Source organism: Lonchura striata, chromosome 2 (assembly GCF_050655825.1).
Source record: "Lonchura striata isolate lonStrDom1 chromosome 2, ASM5065582v1, whole genome shotgun sequence".
NCBI classification, from domain to species: Eukaryota; Metazoa; Chordata; class Aves; order Passeriformes; family Estrildidae; genus Lonchura; species Lonchura striata.
The window spans coordinates 91,752,419-91,768,891 of NC_140704.1; the positions used below are offsets into that span (position 1 = coordinate 91,752,419).

Consider the following 16,473-nt stretch of genomic DNA (forward strand, 5'->3'; position numbering starts at 1 on the left):
TCTTTTAATACACGATTTTAAGCCTGATTGTTCTGTAATGGATTTATTAGTGTCAGGAAAACCAAAAAAGCTGTGAGTTCTTAAGCCTGTAGGTAAAACTTTTTGCTGTATAAGAATAATATTTCATCATCATTCAAAAGATCCAAACCAAAGATAGGCAAAATTATGATTAATATATCACAGAACAGAATACTAATTTTTACCAGATTGTTGGAATATTATTTTAACTGTTGTCAGGAGTTAAAAGAAAACTCCATGGGTTTTTTTTTTTTTTGTCCTGTGAAGGAAAACAACAGAATTCACAAGACAAAAAACACTTAACTGGTTCGCTGTTTCAAGAGAAGTCAAAAAAATATAAAAGACACCTTTGAAAAACTGTTGTAGTTATCTCTTCTTGAAAACAGAAAGACAACTGTCTTAAAGAAGTGAAAAAATAAGAACTGGTTAACTAAAAAAATAGCAATGAAAGAACACAATCACTTCCATAGCCCATTTGTGGGCATTTGTTACTTTTCCAGATTTCATAATTCAGCTTAAAAAAATTTTCTCATTTCCAAAATTAAAGATTGAACACAGAAATATAGGAGAACTGTTACCATAATGCTCTGATTTCAAATTTCAGGACATAATTTCACAGGCTTTTATGTTTATATTGATGATAGTAATATAAAATGTAAAAAAGAAAAAGCTAAGATTAAGTTGTCTAAAGCTGCTGGTTTTAGATTTAAAAATTAAGCTTTGGAAGTTCACATTCTGTCAAGTTGAATTATCTTTCTGGTTTGGTTTGCAGGAAATGGATGAAACTTTTCAATTTCCAGAAATCTCAGTTTAATTTTCAACTATCACATTTCATCGAAGACCTACCCAAAAAAAAAGGTGGTAAAGTTCCAAATTAGCACTGGATATCTAAATACTTTGTCTGAACTCTTAAACCAATTGTTTTACAGTAAGTGGAAGTATCATGTGACTCAAGCCACAAAGTCAAGTAAACTAACTATACGAAGGACTTTGAGCATGCCATATTTTAAGTGGTGTGTTTTTTTCTCACTGCAATGTACACAAAAATTCCTCCAGTCTGTCTGTACCTGGTGCAGAAATACAGCTATATAACATGTAACTGACAACAAATCAAAAGGATAGAAAAATTAAGATAATTAACAATGAAAAACAGCAAAAAAAAATATATCTTCATTAAAAAAAACACCCACAAAATAATAATAAAACCTTCTAGTCAGGTCTTCAACAGCCACATAAACTATCCGTTGCTAGACAGCTTTTATACTAGAATCTTCTTGACATTTTCTAAAAACAGATAAACCTGATTCACAATTTGGACACTATTTTGGACAAAATTAAGAGGTTATGAACTATTTTGAAATTTTATCTGAATTCCGTCAATTTTCATGCCTTTAGAGCAAATTCAAATGTTTCTTACAGAGTATTCAGTCACCTGAGGGTTGGGAGGAATGTTCATTATTGGACTCATCTTCTGTCATTGAAATTGCCATGGCAATTGTTGAAGCAGCAATGGAAATCACCTGACCAGGAAGCTCCGCCCCTGTAAAATATATACATGCATGTAAGTAACAAAAAGATTAAGCCTTAAATTTTTTTGTTTTGTGTTAGATATCCACTGGAGCTGTCAGGCAGCAGAAATTATATGGATAGATGCTGTTAATGTTTAGCATGTATTATATGTAGTCAACATGATCAAACAAGAATGAGTGCTATTAATTTTAGTATTACAACACATCTGCAGCCAAAACTCAAAACCAGTTATTTGCTTACTGCTTTTCTTGATAATGAGCTGCTATCAACCAAGACATTCACAGCTGCTGCCAGTACAATTATTAAGAAAGAATTTATACCAGTAATCAACTTTACTAACCAACTAAAACAGCCAGACAGGAAAAAGGTTTCCTTCATCAGGAATTTATGATGCCTTTACTTTTTTCTAAATTGACTTGCAACAGGAAAAAACTATTATTCTCAAAATCTAAACACAAAACATATTTTTACGAAACTATTTTAAAAACAAATGATTGGATATTGGAAACTTGCTGGATGGAGCTGTCTTGGTTTCTCACATACTCAGTATTTTAAGAGCTACTAAACCCATATTGCTCATTTCTTTCAAAATTAGCCTCTGATTTCAAACATCCTGGTCTACCTTCATGCCTGAAATTGCATACGGAAATCCATGAACTCAAGGAATTTGGCTTAATAATGAGTTGCTACTTTACCATGGAAAAGAAACATCAGTCCGTGACAATAATTTTTCTGTAAAGAATCCAAGATTCACTTCAGCATGAGTAAACCACTTTGAAACACACTAAACATCCTATACTAAATTCTTGCAATCCATATGGTATTGAATTTATGGGGATACAGTCCATATTATTTCATTTGACTTAAGTGAATTTTTGCCTCCAACAGTAAAAAGAAAGAGTGACTTTTCCTTACCAGAAGACTCCTTTCCATTCTGCTGTTCATGCAACATGCCTACTGTCATCAGAACAACTATAACCAGAAATACAGGAATTCTCCAGGAACCTGCCACAGAAGCTGAAAGATATAGTGTTGGGATGTTTTTTACAAGAAAAATTACACCATTAGTAAACCCTACATTGACCAAAATCAAGAAAGGCAGCACATCAATGAAAAACGAAAGAAGTCATAAAACAAACAGGCTTTCTGCATTAAAGAAAAAGAAGAACAGAAAAAAAACATGAACAAACCAAGTTGTTACTGTTCCTAACTTCAGTGATATTATGTTAACATAGAGAACAATTTTGAAAACAGCATTCAAAATCACATGAAAATACACACAAAATCAAAACATTTTCGATATCAGAGAAAAGCCATGTTCCCCCAAAAAATGTGTATTTATGCTAGATCTCCACAGAATTAGATTTTTCTCCTATTCAGCCTGTACTTACAGTAAATACAAGACTGTCAAAATCTAAGCAAATGCAAAGTCAGTACATATAGCTTAAATCTCAGGGAAGCAGCCTTGTTGCAGCCGTCCCCCTGCGAGCTCTGCAATTCCCAGTATCGGCAGGTCCGGCGCAGGGACAGACAGCGATAGCATGGGTCTTGGGGTGGAACAACATGGATTTATCCCTGGGCTCCCAGACAAGACTTTGGGGGTGTGGTGAACAGAAGTTTTTATACACCAACTCAGGAGGAGAGGTGTAGGAAAGTGACGCAATGAGGATATGGTAAGAGAGGAGTATAAGGTGGGGCAAATAGCTTATGAGCCTATCAGGGAAAATGAGGGGTATCATAATAAAAAGTAACAAATGGGGTGTCGAGGGCAACAAGACAGACACAGAACTCTCTGGAGGAAGGGGTAGGAATTGACAACTAGGAAAGGAGGAGGTTAGGGAAGGGCTTGGGAAAATTGGCAACTGGGAAAGGGAGGGGTTTAGGGAGGAAAACTGGGGGTAAACATGGATTCAAAGCAAAACACAACACAACACATCCTCACATGGTCAGAACAACCTTTGAAACCTGCTGCTAAAGTAATCATGAGGTACAATGTGAAACCTTCTATCATGGTAGTCTTCTATTAACTGCACAATTCTTCCACCATGAACTCTGATATGAGAACATAAAGTGATAATCTATTATATTAAATGTGTAACATAAGTCTAAAAGATTACTATAATCTTACATTTGTATGAATAGATTATATAAATTACTGGCAAGTGTATTTTATACTGCTGATATCATTCTGATATGCTTGTTGACTATGAATAATTTTTTTTTTTGCTTCTGTTACCATTATTAAACACATTTTGCAGCTTCAGCCTTGGTTAATGGCAGGCTTTCAATAAAATATCACAAATGAATGTCTAAAGCCAGGCTCACATGACCCCAGCCTTTCCTCATTGTCAAGAAGTTCACATTGGCTGTGAACCAAATAAGGGGAAACCACAGGAAATACAAAGGCATGAGGAGTGGAAGACATTGCTCAGCATCTTGATGCCTTCCCATTCCCTACTCTAAAGCTCCCTTCTGGACACAAGCAGCCAGAATTACTGAGCAGACTAAACAGTTTGAATCTCAGCTAAGACTCTATTTCACAGATTTAGTAGAAGAGCAAGTGAGGAGCTTTGTTTACAGAACTCTCAGATATCAGAATAGTAACTTCTTGTTACTCACCTAAGTGAAAGAGCAGCATAATCCAGACAGGAACAGAGATTGCTTTTAAGTAACGTTCAGTGCTTATATTCCACTTGAATGAAACCATCAGCAGGTAACCAACTACCAATGTCCATATCTTTAAGAAAAAGATACACATAGGTATGTATATATACATCAAAAGAGACCTCTACTGTACTCATGTATGTGTGTACAGTCATGCACACACCCATAACTGTCATACACAGAGAAATGAAGTCAGCTTGTAAGTCTTTAAGAAGCCCACATTTCAATTAATTGCATGAGATCATCAGCAGCACCTATGTGGCCACAGGGAGACAGAGCTGGCCAGCACAGCATGCTGCACTCATTACAGCATGGAGCAATTTGCCAGCTCCTGTGTTTCAGTCCAAAGAGACAAAAGGGAGCTTAAGCCAAAGAAGCCATTAGGAAGCACAACAGAAACTGCTGTTCCTCAGTGATGCCAGTTCACAAAACAGATGCCTTTAGAGAACATGTAATTTTTTCATTTTTTTAACTTAAAAAAACAAGAACAAGAAGACATCAGTGACAACTTGGGTTTGCTGTTTCTAACTGCCTTCTACTACGCTACACATCAGATAAACAGCAATACAGATTTGGAGTTAAGAATCCTGAAATGATGAATTTGAGCTGAAAAGAAAGAAGGAAGCAGGAAGAGTAACAGGAGGTGAAAAGCTACTACTCGGGAGAGGATGTGAAGTAAAACCTGTAAAAAACCTGTAAAAATTAAAACACAGTGTTTCATACTTAAAATAAATAACTAAACATATTTCTGGCTCACATTCAATGAACGTTCCCTATCCCTTACCAGTTTTAAATACACCTTCAAATTTACACTTATAAATCCATAAATTCCAATGAAGTTCGAACAGAATTTCTATTAAGAGCATTTGCTGAATCAGACATCACTGTAAGAAGGAAGAATGCACAGGCAGAGACACAGAACAAGTAATTAGGAAGAACACACCAGAGGAGTTTTCACCTCTACTCTCCACTGACAACTCATGCTGAAAACACAACAGTCCTTGTGAAAAGCAGGTTTGTGTGACTACTGCCACATATCTAATTGACGGGGAGGAAATCTTAGCTGTACTGAATTGAGCAGACAAGCAGGGAGTGATGTCCCTGATAACTTCAGAGGGAATGATCACATATGCAAGGTAATTTAAAATAACTTAAGATATGTGAACAAAGGTATACCTGCCCTTTGCATACTAATGATTCTCATCTAAGCAGATCACTCCAACTTTTCACTTATTTCTAGTTTTGCAACAACAGAGTTCCATAATGCTTATGGCCAACTGCAGACTCAAAATAAATGTCTAAAACTAACATAACCCATAGACATCAAGACTAAAGTCACAAAGAAAAAATTCTTACCAGAGATGCACAGTAGCACTCCTTTAGTAGGTTTAAACATAAATTCACTCATAAGGCACTTCACAGTACAGCTCTAATTGCAATAGTAACTCATCACAAAAATACTATCTTACTCCCCAACATCAGCCATACAGCATCTTTGTACGATGAATGTTCCAGTTCCAAGCTGGTTTTAGCTTTTCAATTTAATTATTTTAAATTTTAATTTAATAATCTTAAATTACAAACAGAAGACTCAGTATGTTCAGTAATTTAAAATTTCTGTTTAAAAACAAGTAGACAGCTAATAGGGTATAAGCCTATGTTTAACAGCCAACAAAGCAAAACACACTGCACTGCTTTTATCCATGCATGTAGCTGAATATTATAGGGTTTAGGTATTTAATAACTTTGTGTTTGAAGTTAAAATAATTTATCAGTTATCATTTCTAAAAGCTTAGCAAATGATCCAAGTAGAAGTCTTCACTTATATTGAATAGAGAGAAATTGTTTACTTTTAAACTAAGCAGTCACTGTTTCAGAGATCAAACAATAACCTTCCTGAAGCTCTGTAAAAAGAACTGTGTAGTCAACTGTCTGGGGCAAGAAGTTTAATTTCAGTGACACCATGGATTAATCAGCTCTTTATTGGTTAATCCTATGGCCAAGCAAATCCCTACCCTGCAAGAATCAAGTGCACAGGAACTAGGGTAGCCTACTTCCAACAGCTCATACCTGAAAGCAACTAACAAGGCAAATTAACTTAAATTGACATGGACTAGGATTTCATACCATACTGACTTGACAACAGCATACTTTTTTTTTTCCTTAACCCTTTAAAAGCATGTTACATAATCCTTCCCACTGTTTTTCTGGATGGTCTCCAAATATTTTGGCTTGAAAAGCACGGAGAATATTAATAGCCTCTTTGCTATTGTATGTCATTCTCAAGAACTGACATAATTGAAACAAAGAATGAAAGACTGCCTACTTTCACTAAAATTAAGCTACTTAATTATTGCATTGAAACTGTAATTGATAAGATTCCATGCTAAGACAAAATGCCTATAAATTTAATTTATAAATAAATAGTTTAATTTATAAGTTAACCAGGTAACTAATACATACATGTCAGATTTTGCAGAATGCATTAACTCTCATCAACTATTTAGCAAGCTGAAATAGTTGCAGATGCCTTTCACCACGTACTCTGCAATTTTAAATCACTCCTCAATCACAATTATTTACAGACATGCTCAGCTTCCATATATCGAAACTTAGGGATAATTTAATCCTGCAAGCAGGTTTGTGTGACTACTGCCACATATCTAATTGGTGGAGAGGAAATCTTAGCTGTACTGAATTGAGCAGACAAGCAGATCTTCATTCATGCCTTTCCTCATTCCCTGACCTACCTTAATAGACAGCCAAGACCTCATTTTTCATATCTCCTCTGCATTTTGTAGCACCTCTCACAAACTGAACTAAGTGTTGCTTTGCATTTAGACATGTAAAACTGTCAACTTTTCTGAATAAATAGTGCCAAGACTGCAGAGTAACTTCTTGGATTTTAGCATCCATTTCAGTGTTAAAGTGGTAAATTTAAGAGGCAGATTTAGAGACGTCTAAGGCAACTATGAAGGGCTTTAGTTCTCTTTAAATTGCCAACTAGAGACAAAATTACACCATAGAAAGATGCAGCTTTTACATTAAACTCAAGCATCTGCTTCTGATTTTTCTTTGAAATTTCTGTGCTGGAAAGTCGAGGATTTATCAGCATGAACTATCACCAACATTACTGAAAGTTTCTTTCTCCTTCCTGGTGAAGAAATTGAAGTTGAAGGATTTGAAAATCGGAGCCACTCTTCTGTCTTTGACCTCATTTTTCATGAACAAACTCTTACTACTCAACTTTTGACAATGTTTATACTGATTTATGTTAGAGAGTAAAACTCTTTATTTACACAGCTCCCTCCCCTTTTTCCTATCAACAAGTTAACTTCTATGGGGAAGGTTTTGCAGGTGAGTGCATTCAATAACTGTTACTTTAAGTGGCAATTCATTATCTCCTACTGCCAGCTAGACAGTCCCACCTCTTCTGCACAACAACTTCAACATTCATCCAGCCAGCTCAAGATCCCTAAGCTCATAAAAAACTACCTGTAATTCAGTTATAGCAAAATAAGCTCATAGAAGCATGGCAGGCACCAACAACAGGGCAACAGAAGCATATGTCAGAAGTGCAATAAGTAAGAGCTTCCCACTGCAAAGCTGTTGGAATGATTCAGTCTTTCTTGGAACACTGCCCCAACATCTCAACATCCAGCAGCAAACACATTTCACACCTGCTTCATTTGCCTTCTCAGGCACATGTGGTTGTGACAGCCTGGTCAGAGAGAGAAAACCAGATAAACTTTTCCCAGAACAATTCCTGGGAAAGTTGTGAGAAGCTCAAAGAAAATAATTAAAACAATTCTTATCTTAAGGCTCTGCAGCTGGTGTTTTGAACAGTTGCTTCTTATTAGATGTTTACCAAAGGGTGGTTTCTTAATTAGCCAATGGTGACTGTTTTAATTACATGACCAATCAGGTCCACCTGTATCAGAACTGTGTATAAAAGGAACAGGTTTCCTAATAAAATTATTATTAGCCTTCGGGAGACCTAGAGTCTACGTGTTACTCATCCATCCGTCCCTGACTCAATGACAGGCACATGCTATGATTCTTGGGGTGGTCCTGTGCAGGGCCAGGAGCGGGACTTCAGTGATCCTTCTGGGTCCCTTCCAACTCAGGATATTCCATGATTCTATGAACAATCCCACAAGTAAATCCAACAGTGAAGACTGAGAAGATGAATCAACACTTACTTCTTTTGATGTATACCCTGCCAACCTGCCAAAATTTTTCAGTTTTTAACAAGTCAGCACCTACAAAACTGAGTCTGAACTCCTTACTTTTCTAATTGTAACTCTACCCTCTCCCCTGGCCATTTTAAAATGATGCTTTTTCCTGGTCGCTCTGTCAACTTGGAAATCATAGAGCAAGGTTTTTCAGAGTTTCGTTCATGTTTTGGTTTGTTTAGGGGATTTTAACTGAGCTTTAAATTTAAAAGTGTTTGATGGATCTACAGATCTAATTTAAATTGTTTTCTATTTTTCCAGTCTCCATGCTTTGAGAAAAAAAAAAAGGCCAAACTACCTCATCAGTTCCCTTTAGTATTTTAAAACCAAATTTTCATTTTGAAATAGAGTTTTTAACTAGTTTCTCTTAAAATAAAAAAAATCATTAAAAACATTGACCAAGTATTAACACAGCACTTTTGCAAACTTTTAAAACAGCACTGTAGAGTGACGATGATTTAATGAGGTGATCTTATGACACCAGTTGACTATTTCTACATCTCCCTCCTCAGTGGTGATGCAGGCTGACAAAGGAAAATGAACCTACCAAAAAAGCTGAGCAGAAGAGTGTTGGACTTGAAAAATGAAGCAACACAATGCATTAAATGCACTGCCAAAAGACAAACTGTGTTTGCCTTCAAGAAAAAAAAAAGTATGTTTTCTTTATCTGCCTGTTCATTTGAAAATGGCTTTCTAAAGAACACAAAAGATAATAAGGAGGCAGGTGATATATTATAAAGATGTCATTTTGACTCCAGTTTCCAGAACCAAAATTAATTTATGGTAGCTTTGTGCATTTTCATTAGTACACAAAACATCCCATAACGTGCAGACTAAGTGTACCTGTCCTTTAGCACAGAGACAGCCCTTATGAAACATATAAGCAAATACCCAAACTCCAATTAATCACACATGTGAGACTATTTTTCACCTCAGAGCAAAGACAAGCACCTCCTCCCTTCACTTAGGAAGCCTTCATTTACCTAAAGCAGGTTCTAAGTGGACACAAGTAAGTTATTCCTTGTCTCAAGTCCAAAGGAGTAGAGAACTGAGTGCCCACTCTGTTTCTTCTAAAACCCCCAAACATGGCATATATCCATATTGGTATTTCTGGCATTAAAAAACACAGACTACTAAACCACCTGAAACAGAAACATGGTGTTCAGTGAGATCACCCCTTTGTGAAGGAATGAAAATATGAACTTTTAACTAGAGCCCAGGGGCAGGAGGAAACTGACTATCAAAATCAACACCACCACACATGGGCTGAAAATTATTTTCAATGTTTCCTGCAACATTTTCTACACTGAATTTAAGAAAAAAAAATCATAACATCTAAGATATCCAGAAGACTGAAGCAATGGATGTTGAAAATACTTCTCCTTTAGTTCACTTTTCCTGTCTTAATATAAAAGCTACTTATGAGGAACTAGTAATAAATATGCCATTCAGAAATCAAATGCATTAATTATTCTCTTGCAAAAAGAGGTTTCCAGAGCATATCAAATTCTTTACCCACAGACAGAGCACCACTCCCCTGACATAATTCATGGTAACACTTTTGCAAGAGATGGCTCCTCAACATACACAATTTCTTCATCTTCTTCTTTTATTATATAGAGCACAGTTAAAATTTTGCTGAACAGTTCCATAATGATCATTCCTTTCAGAGGTGTCGGAATAAGAAACATCATTGTGTTCAACCAATACATATAAATACCAGTAAATAGCTAATATTATGTAGCATATATCATTAAGATTTAGGCTACTGACAGCTTTGAGGCTGTAGTTCCTGCATATAAATAGGAACAAGCGCCTCAGCTTCTCCAAGAAAGGTACCTCACTGCAGGCTCTTCCAAAACTGAAGGTGGGTGTGGAAGGGAAGAACAACAGTAGAAAACATTATCAACATCCCAGACTTTCCCTGCCTCTACCCATCTTGTTTTTAAACAGGCCACACGTGGTCTATACACAGTTTATCTCTACCAAGAAAAGTTGTGAAAACATACCAAAATCTGTGGTTCTGGCAAGGTGTGTTTACAGTCAGTATTTGGCTGTATCATTTATAAGCCAGGACACCATAATAATAAAGGATAAGCCAGGATACCATAATAAACAGCAGAAAGAATACTTAATAGCTTGTTCAGGTGTTTGTTTTGGTTTGGGTTTTTTTTCTTTGTGGTGGGCAAGTTTTAGAAACCTGCAAGCCTGCTCTAAGTAGAAAGGGAGGGAAAAAAAAGCCCACCTAAGCTAAACCCTCAAAGAAATAGAAATTGTATATGCATTAAAAATCAGAAGTGTGCCTATTCCTTTATTAGAAGTTGCCCCATCAGGTGAACTCAACAAAACATTGATGCTTTTTTGCCCCTACAGGTGATACTCAATAGGACTGTGGAAGCCAAACACCTCAGAGCATGGAAGAATGCTTGGAGCATTTCAAGCTGCTGGGGGAGTGACATTTAGTGCAACACAAACAGAGGTTTCCCTGGTGGATGTCTCACAGAATCCCTGATGGGGAGCAGACAGTACCAGCCAAAACAGGTAGCATGTACTCTGACAATATTCCAATACAGCAGTCATGGCAATGGCGTTTCCAGATCCGCCCAGCACCCTGGTGAGGGTAAGACTGATTAAGTGCTCTAACTGCATGGAAACCCCCAGAACAACACAAGTTGTACCTCACACAGTCAGAGATATAAAAATACACTGACACACACATGTGACTACACTGTTGTGAGCCTGCAATAATCTGTGACAAAGCAAGGAAGAAAGACCAGCCAAAGAGAAAGATTTTGACAACCCTGTAATCAAGTTCACTGCAGAGAATTCTGCTCATTATGACTACATCGAATTTAATTTACGAAGATGAATCTCAGAGCCAACACAGACAGCTGTATAATTCTTTACATCTGCTGGGATATACAAACTACCTGTTCCCCAAATAAATACAAGCATGTAAATTCTTCTTCTAAAAAAAAAAGAAAATATAAAGAATAGCTGGACTTGGGTATATATATTAAGCGTAAAACATCAGCCTAAAATAGTTTGAACTCCTGCAACAAAGCAAAATATTTTGGTTTTTAGATACAGTGCTGGACACAGGCATAGCTCCTGCAAAACTAGTGAAATTGCTGCAGCCCAAAAGCATGTAGGACTATATTCAGTCCACTGTGGGAAAAACTCCCATCCTTTCCAAGAAATAAAATACAGAGAAAAACATTCCCCTGTCACCCTGTTCTTTTGAAAGTTTTAAAGTTTAAAAAGTTTTTAAAATTTAAAAAGTTTAAAAGTTTTCTATGCCTTCTGATGTTTACATGTTTCTACTGAGTTCTCATGCACTGTTCATGTAAATAATGATTGTTTTGCATTCTTCTTTGTGGGAGGAGAGAATTGATGGACTGTTGGTTTGACCAGTGTGGTTGGAAAAGTGGCAATTTTACCCTCCAATCCACTGTCACTTTTGGAATTCTATATATTGCGAGGTCAGAAATAAAAGTTACTTCCTTTTGCTCTTTTGATCTTAGTGTGAGTGCGTGAATTATTTTGTGTTGTAGTGCAACATTCCCCTTCCCTATTATATGAAACTGCTGTTTGTACAGGGCCCTCTGCATAAGAATTCTGCACATAACCAAGAGAAGACTGGAGTCAGAACAAGGAACTCTTCTGAAATTTTTAACCAGACTCTAATTTAAGGCCCAGAAGCCAACTACATTTTTTGAGCAAGCTTCTTTGAAGATTATAAAGCCTGCAGGGAAAGAAAAGGAGACTGTAGGAACACAATGCTTGTAGACTAGCCTAAGATCTTGAACTTGTTCTCCAAATGCAGTGTTTTGCAATTGGCTATCAAACAATCCAGTCATGGAGGTACTCTAATTCCTGAACTGCAGGTGTGACTTAAGAACCATAAACAGGAACACAGGCACTTCTGAATCTTGACTCATCAATGCCATGAATGGCTTTGCCAGATCTGAGGGCAGCAGGACAGGAAAAAAAGCTCTTTAACATACTGGTGCCAAGATACACCTTACCATGCCACTGTCACATGCAATTACTGCATTTGAAGAACCTTCTTTTTTTCTAGATCTTAAGAGGGGAATTTCAGTCTCAGTATCATGGCCTAGTAGATACCATAGAAATTACTTTAGTTAGAGAATAACAAATCAGTATTCCAAATCCCCATAATTCTAATGATAGGCATCCACTCACTTCTCTAGCCCAGGAGAGGGACTCAGAAAGGAAGAAGGCAATGGTGCATACAGAAGGAACCACGGAGGATTCAGAGCCAAGAGAAGAACACTCATAATATCCCAAATTCCTGTGCAGCTAACAAGCGGAACATATGCATGCAAATAGAGTCCTGCAATGTAACACAGCAATTAAAGGGTTTTTAAAGTGCTTAACTGAAGTTAAAACTGACATTATTAACTGATCCAGCTCAGGGCTCCTCAGCAGCATGGATAAAATTAAATTATCCTGCTACAACTCTAAGATAATATACATCAAGCTCTGCAAAATTAAAAAAAAAAAAAAACTGGACTAAGAAAACACTGCAAAGGGTACAGATGATGCCAGACCAAGTTTCAGTTATTTACAAAGGAAAACCCATAATTTTTTTTTCCTATACGGCCCCAAAAAGAGACACAATCAGCTTGCTTAGAAAGCAACTGGTTTGCTTAAGGAACTCTGTGATGAGTTACCTTGAACACAAACCCAAAATTTTCCCAAGAAACTCAGGTCTGAAGAGTTCTGGGAGCTTACTATGTTTTGTGCAGTTAATATCCTACCACTGTTCAATGAACACTAGTGTTAAATCAGAAACACCAGTCCCAACCAGAAGGATCAGAGACGGCTAAACAAGATTGCACTGAGGAGGAACAGACATCCAGCAGTGCATTACAGCCATAGTTATAAGCTTCAGTAAGTGCAGCTCCCTTCAGTACCATTATGTTTACACAGCATTAAGTATGGCTTAATTAAGAAACTTTTAATAAAAGCCTGGACTTAGCTAAATCAGTTAGTGTAGCAATATAGATTTGTTAAAAATAAAGAGGTCAGTGCAAAGTTCTTAAAAAAATCTTAAGCTTACCAAGCAAATTGTGTAGCAACAAGTCAAAGCTTCCCTCTAGTACCAGGGCATGCTTTAGTTCTGTTACTACTCAGCTGAAAGTAAACATGGTAGTATCGTGCCTCTTTATAAACAGAGAATGTATCTCTGCCTACTTAGTCCTAATTATACTGCTGAGGACAAAACAGACTAGAAACAGATGTCCTCTGACAATTTCCAGGACCAAATAAAGTCAAGAAAATCTTTTCCTCCAGCGCTTACTTTCAGGAGGCTAAACACATTCTCCTGTCCTTTCTATTCATACTAGAGGTAGTCTGTCAAAATATCCCCTGTTAGCCCATTCAGAAGCACTGTTACGTAGGGAAAGGGCATACTTTGTTTGTTTAAAAACTAGAGCCGCTTTGAAAAGTCTTTGACACTAAGAAATCTGAGCATGCCAGTTGTACACCAGTATTAACAAAAGTACAACTTACTGATCTGATCTTTCACACATCCATTGGCTTCTGATATGTAGCACTCTTTGTATTTTCAGTTATAACTAACAAAGTGTAAAAGGGCTCTGCCAAAAGTTCTAACTATCCTACGTATTCAACAGAAGACAGGGAAAAGCAGTCCCACAGGATTTGTTACCATCAGTAACATTTGTAAGTTAAACGGCTTTACTTTATAACCTTCAAATTGCGTTTGCATTGTTTGATACGCTAAGAAGAAAAAGAAAATCCTACACCGTACACTGAGAAATAAACCTTAAGATGCCTTCCCCCATCCCGGGTCACTTTGGAGCTGCGCTGCTATTTTGCAACACTTTTCGCAACACCTTAAACTTCAATAAGCCTCGATGTTTACCCAAGAACTCGCCCGAATCACCTCTGACTCAACAGCATCTCCAGAAGCGGGACATGCCTAGAGCACGGAACACCGTCACTCACACACTCACCCACTGGCTGCTGAAGTAGTCGAGCCCCTGGCAGATGATGCGGGCGGCCTGTGCCAGCAGCACCTGCACGCCCAGGGAGCTGCCCAGGCAGTAGAGCCCGTAGAGCAGCGGCCCCCCGGCGCCCAGCAGCAGCAGGAGCCGCCGCCGCCGCAGCACCTGCTCGCCCAGCGCCTCCACGCCGTAGTTGGCGAAGCAGATGGGCAGCAGGAGGGCGGCCAGCAGCACCGGGGTGCGGGAGCGGTGCAGGCGGCCCAGCCAGCGCCGCCCCAGCGCCGTCAGCGAGGTCTTGAAGGGGTGCAGGAAGGTTCCGCAGAGCACGGCCCAGAGCAGCGGCCGCAGGAACGCCTCCAGGATGAAGTACACGAGAACGGCGGCGCCGCAACACAGCCCCGCGAACAGCAGCGCGCCGGTGTTGTAGAAGGCCTGCTTGATCGGCTTCTCCAGCCGCGGCAGCGACATTCCCGCCGCCCCGCCCTGGCCGCCCAGCGGCAGCCGCGGCATGGCCGCGCCCGCGCCGGGGGAGCCGCCCGCCCGCCGCTCCCGCACCGGCGAGCCCGGAGGGGCCGCGGCGGGACCCGCGTCCGCGGCGGGAGCGGCGGCGGGCTCTGCGCTGTCAGCCATGGCGGGCACGGGCACGGCGGCCGCCGGCGGGCGCGGAGCGCGGCCGGGAGCGGCCGGGCGGTCGTGCCCGAGGGCGCGCAGGGGCCCCGGGCTGTAGTGCCGCCGCCGCCTCGCGGCTCCGGGCGTGCGCCCAGCCGGGCGGGAAAGGGGCGGCGCCGGCCGGGAAGCGAGCTGGGAAATGTAGTTCTGCTCCGGGAGGGCGGCGGCCGCGCTCCCGCTGCCCGGCAGGACCGGCGGGGCTGTGGGGGGGCCCTGAGCCTCCCCGGGCCCCGCCGCGCCTGCACTGCGCCTTCGTGGCGTCCGCTGCAGAACGCGGCCAAAGGCTGGGCGTGGAGGAGCCCAGCCTCATCCCCATCCCAGACGTGCAGCCCCGTCCTCCTTCGCTCAACCCTCTCCTCTCCCTGCTGCTGCTCTAGTCTCGGGGAGCGGAGCAAATTCGGAGATCTGCAGTGTCATTGCATGGTGGAGAGCAAGACTGGTTAGACCAGCTGGAGAATTTTGTGTCGTCTGAACATGTTCTGGCAACAAGTTGTTTAACAAGGAAGCATCTGCTCTTTTACTGGCAGTCAGGCCCACTGAAGAAGCAGTTGTGCTGTGTGGGTTTTTAGACCTGCCATTTATGACACTGTACCATCAAATGCTATTTGCAAATAATCTAGAGAGGAGCTAATTCCTGCAGCTGGCATACACCAAATGCCCGAGTGCAAGCATGAAGGCAACTGCTAACATTTTGCAGGTGATCTAAATACATCTGTAATAAATACACATGGTCTGAGCAAGTTTTTCAAAGGCCAAAATCCATGGCATTTGAATTAGCCTCAGTGCTGGCACTGTGCTACTCGGTTTTCCTTCCATGGCTGAAGACAAGCCTTCAGAAGGTACTAAAGCTATCTGTAATGCTGCCATGAACATATAAAAAGTGCACAGATATAAAATAAAGAGGAAAAAAAAACCCTGTATTTTTTAGCATGTACATGCAAGTTTATATAACTTCATGTGTAGATTGGAGTCCATGAGGACTTTAGTGGAGCATTTCTTGCATGACAGATGTAAAAAAGCTGAAATTATCCTGAGCACAATTGTCTTTAACTTGTAAAGTGGGAATTCTATGCCTAGTCATACCTAGCTTTTAAACGTAGAGCAATACCAAGACAATGGCTAGATGTGACCTATTCCTATCATAATATCAAGGTAAAAGGTAGAGGTTTTCCCACAGCAGTGCTTCCTGTGACTGTGTTGCCTCCTGAAACCATAGATGGGGCTGGGCCCAAGCCAGTTTTTGAGGTTTGGCACTGCAGTCTTGGCTTGTCCCTGCAAAGCCTTTGCTGCCAGTCACACAGAAGTTCACACTTGTAAGGGTTCTTCTGAGCTCCTGCAGCTCCTCGTTTTTCCCTTTGCTGAAT

At 39.8% G+C, this 16,473-nt stretch overlaps 1 protein-coding gene across 4 annotated transcripts in view; it reads right to left on the reverse strand.

The window, feature by feature from the left end:
- The window catches only part of TMEM245 (transmembrane protein 245), a 77,818-nt gene extending 62,748 nt beyond the window's left edge, over positions 1-15,070 (reverse strand). For 2 of the 4 annotated variants that reach the window (XM_021528771.2, XM_021528770.2), the window contains exons 1-4: positions 14,450-15,070; positions 4,168-4,285; positions 2,464-2,565; positions 1,451-1,558 (exon numbers count right to left, since the gene is read on the reverse strand). In XM_021528771.2, the coding sequence (XP_021384446.2) occupies positions 1,451-1,558; positions 2,464-2,565; positions 4,168-4,285; positions 14,450-15,070 (949 nt within the window). The remainder of the gene's footprint in view (positions 1-1,450; positions 1,559-2,463; positions 2,566-4,167; positions 4,286-14,449) is intronic. The other 2 variants (XM_085573671.1, XM_085573670.1) reach the window with 2 other exon arrangements.
- Positions 15,071-16,473: the final 1,403 nt, after the last annotated feature.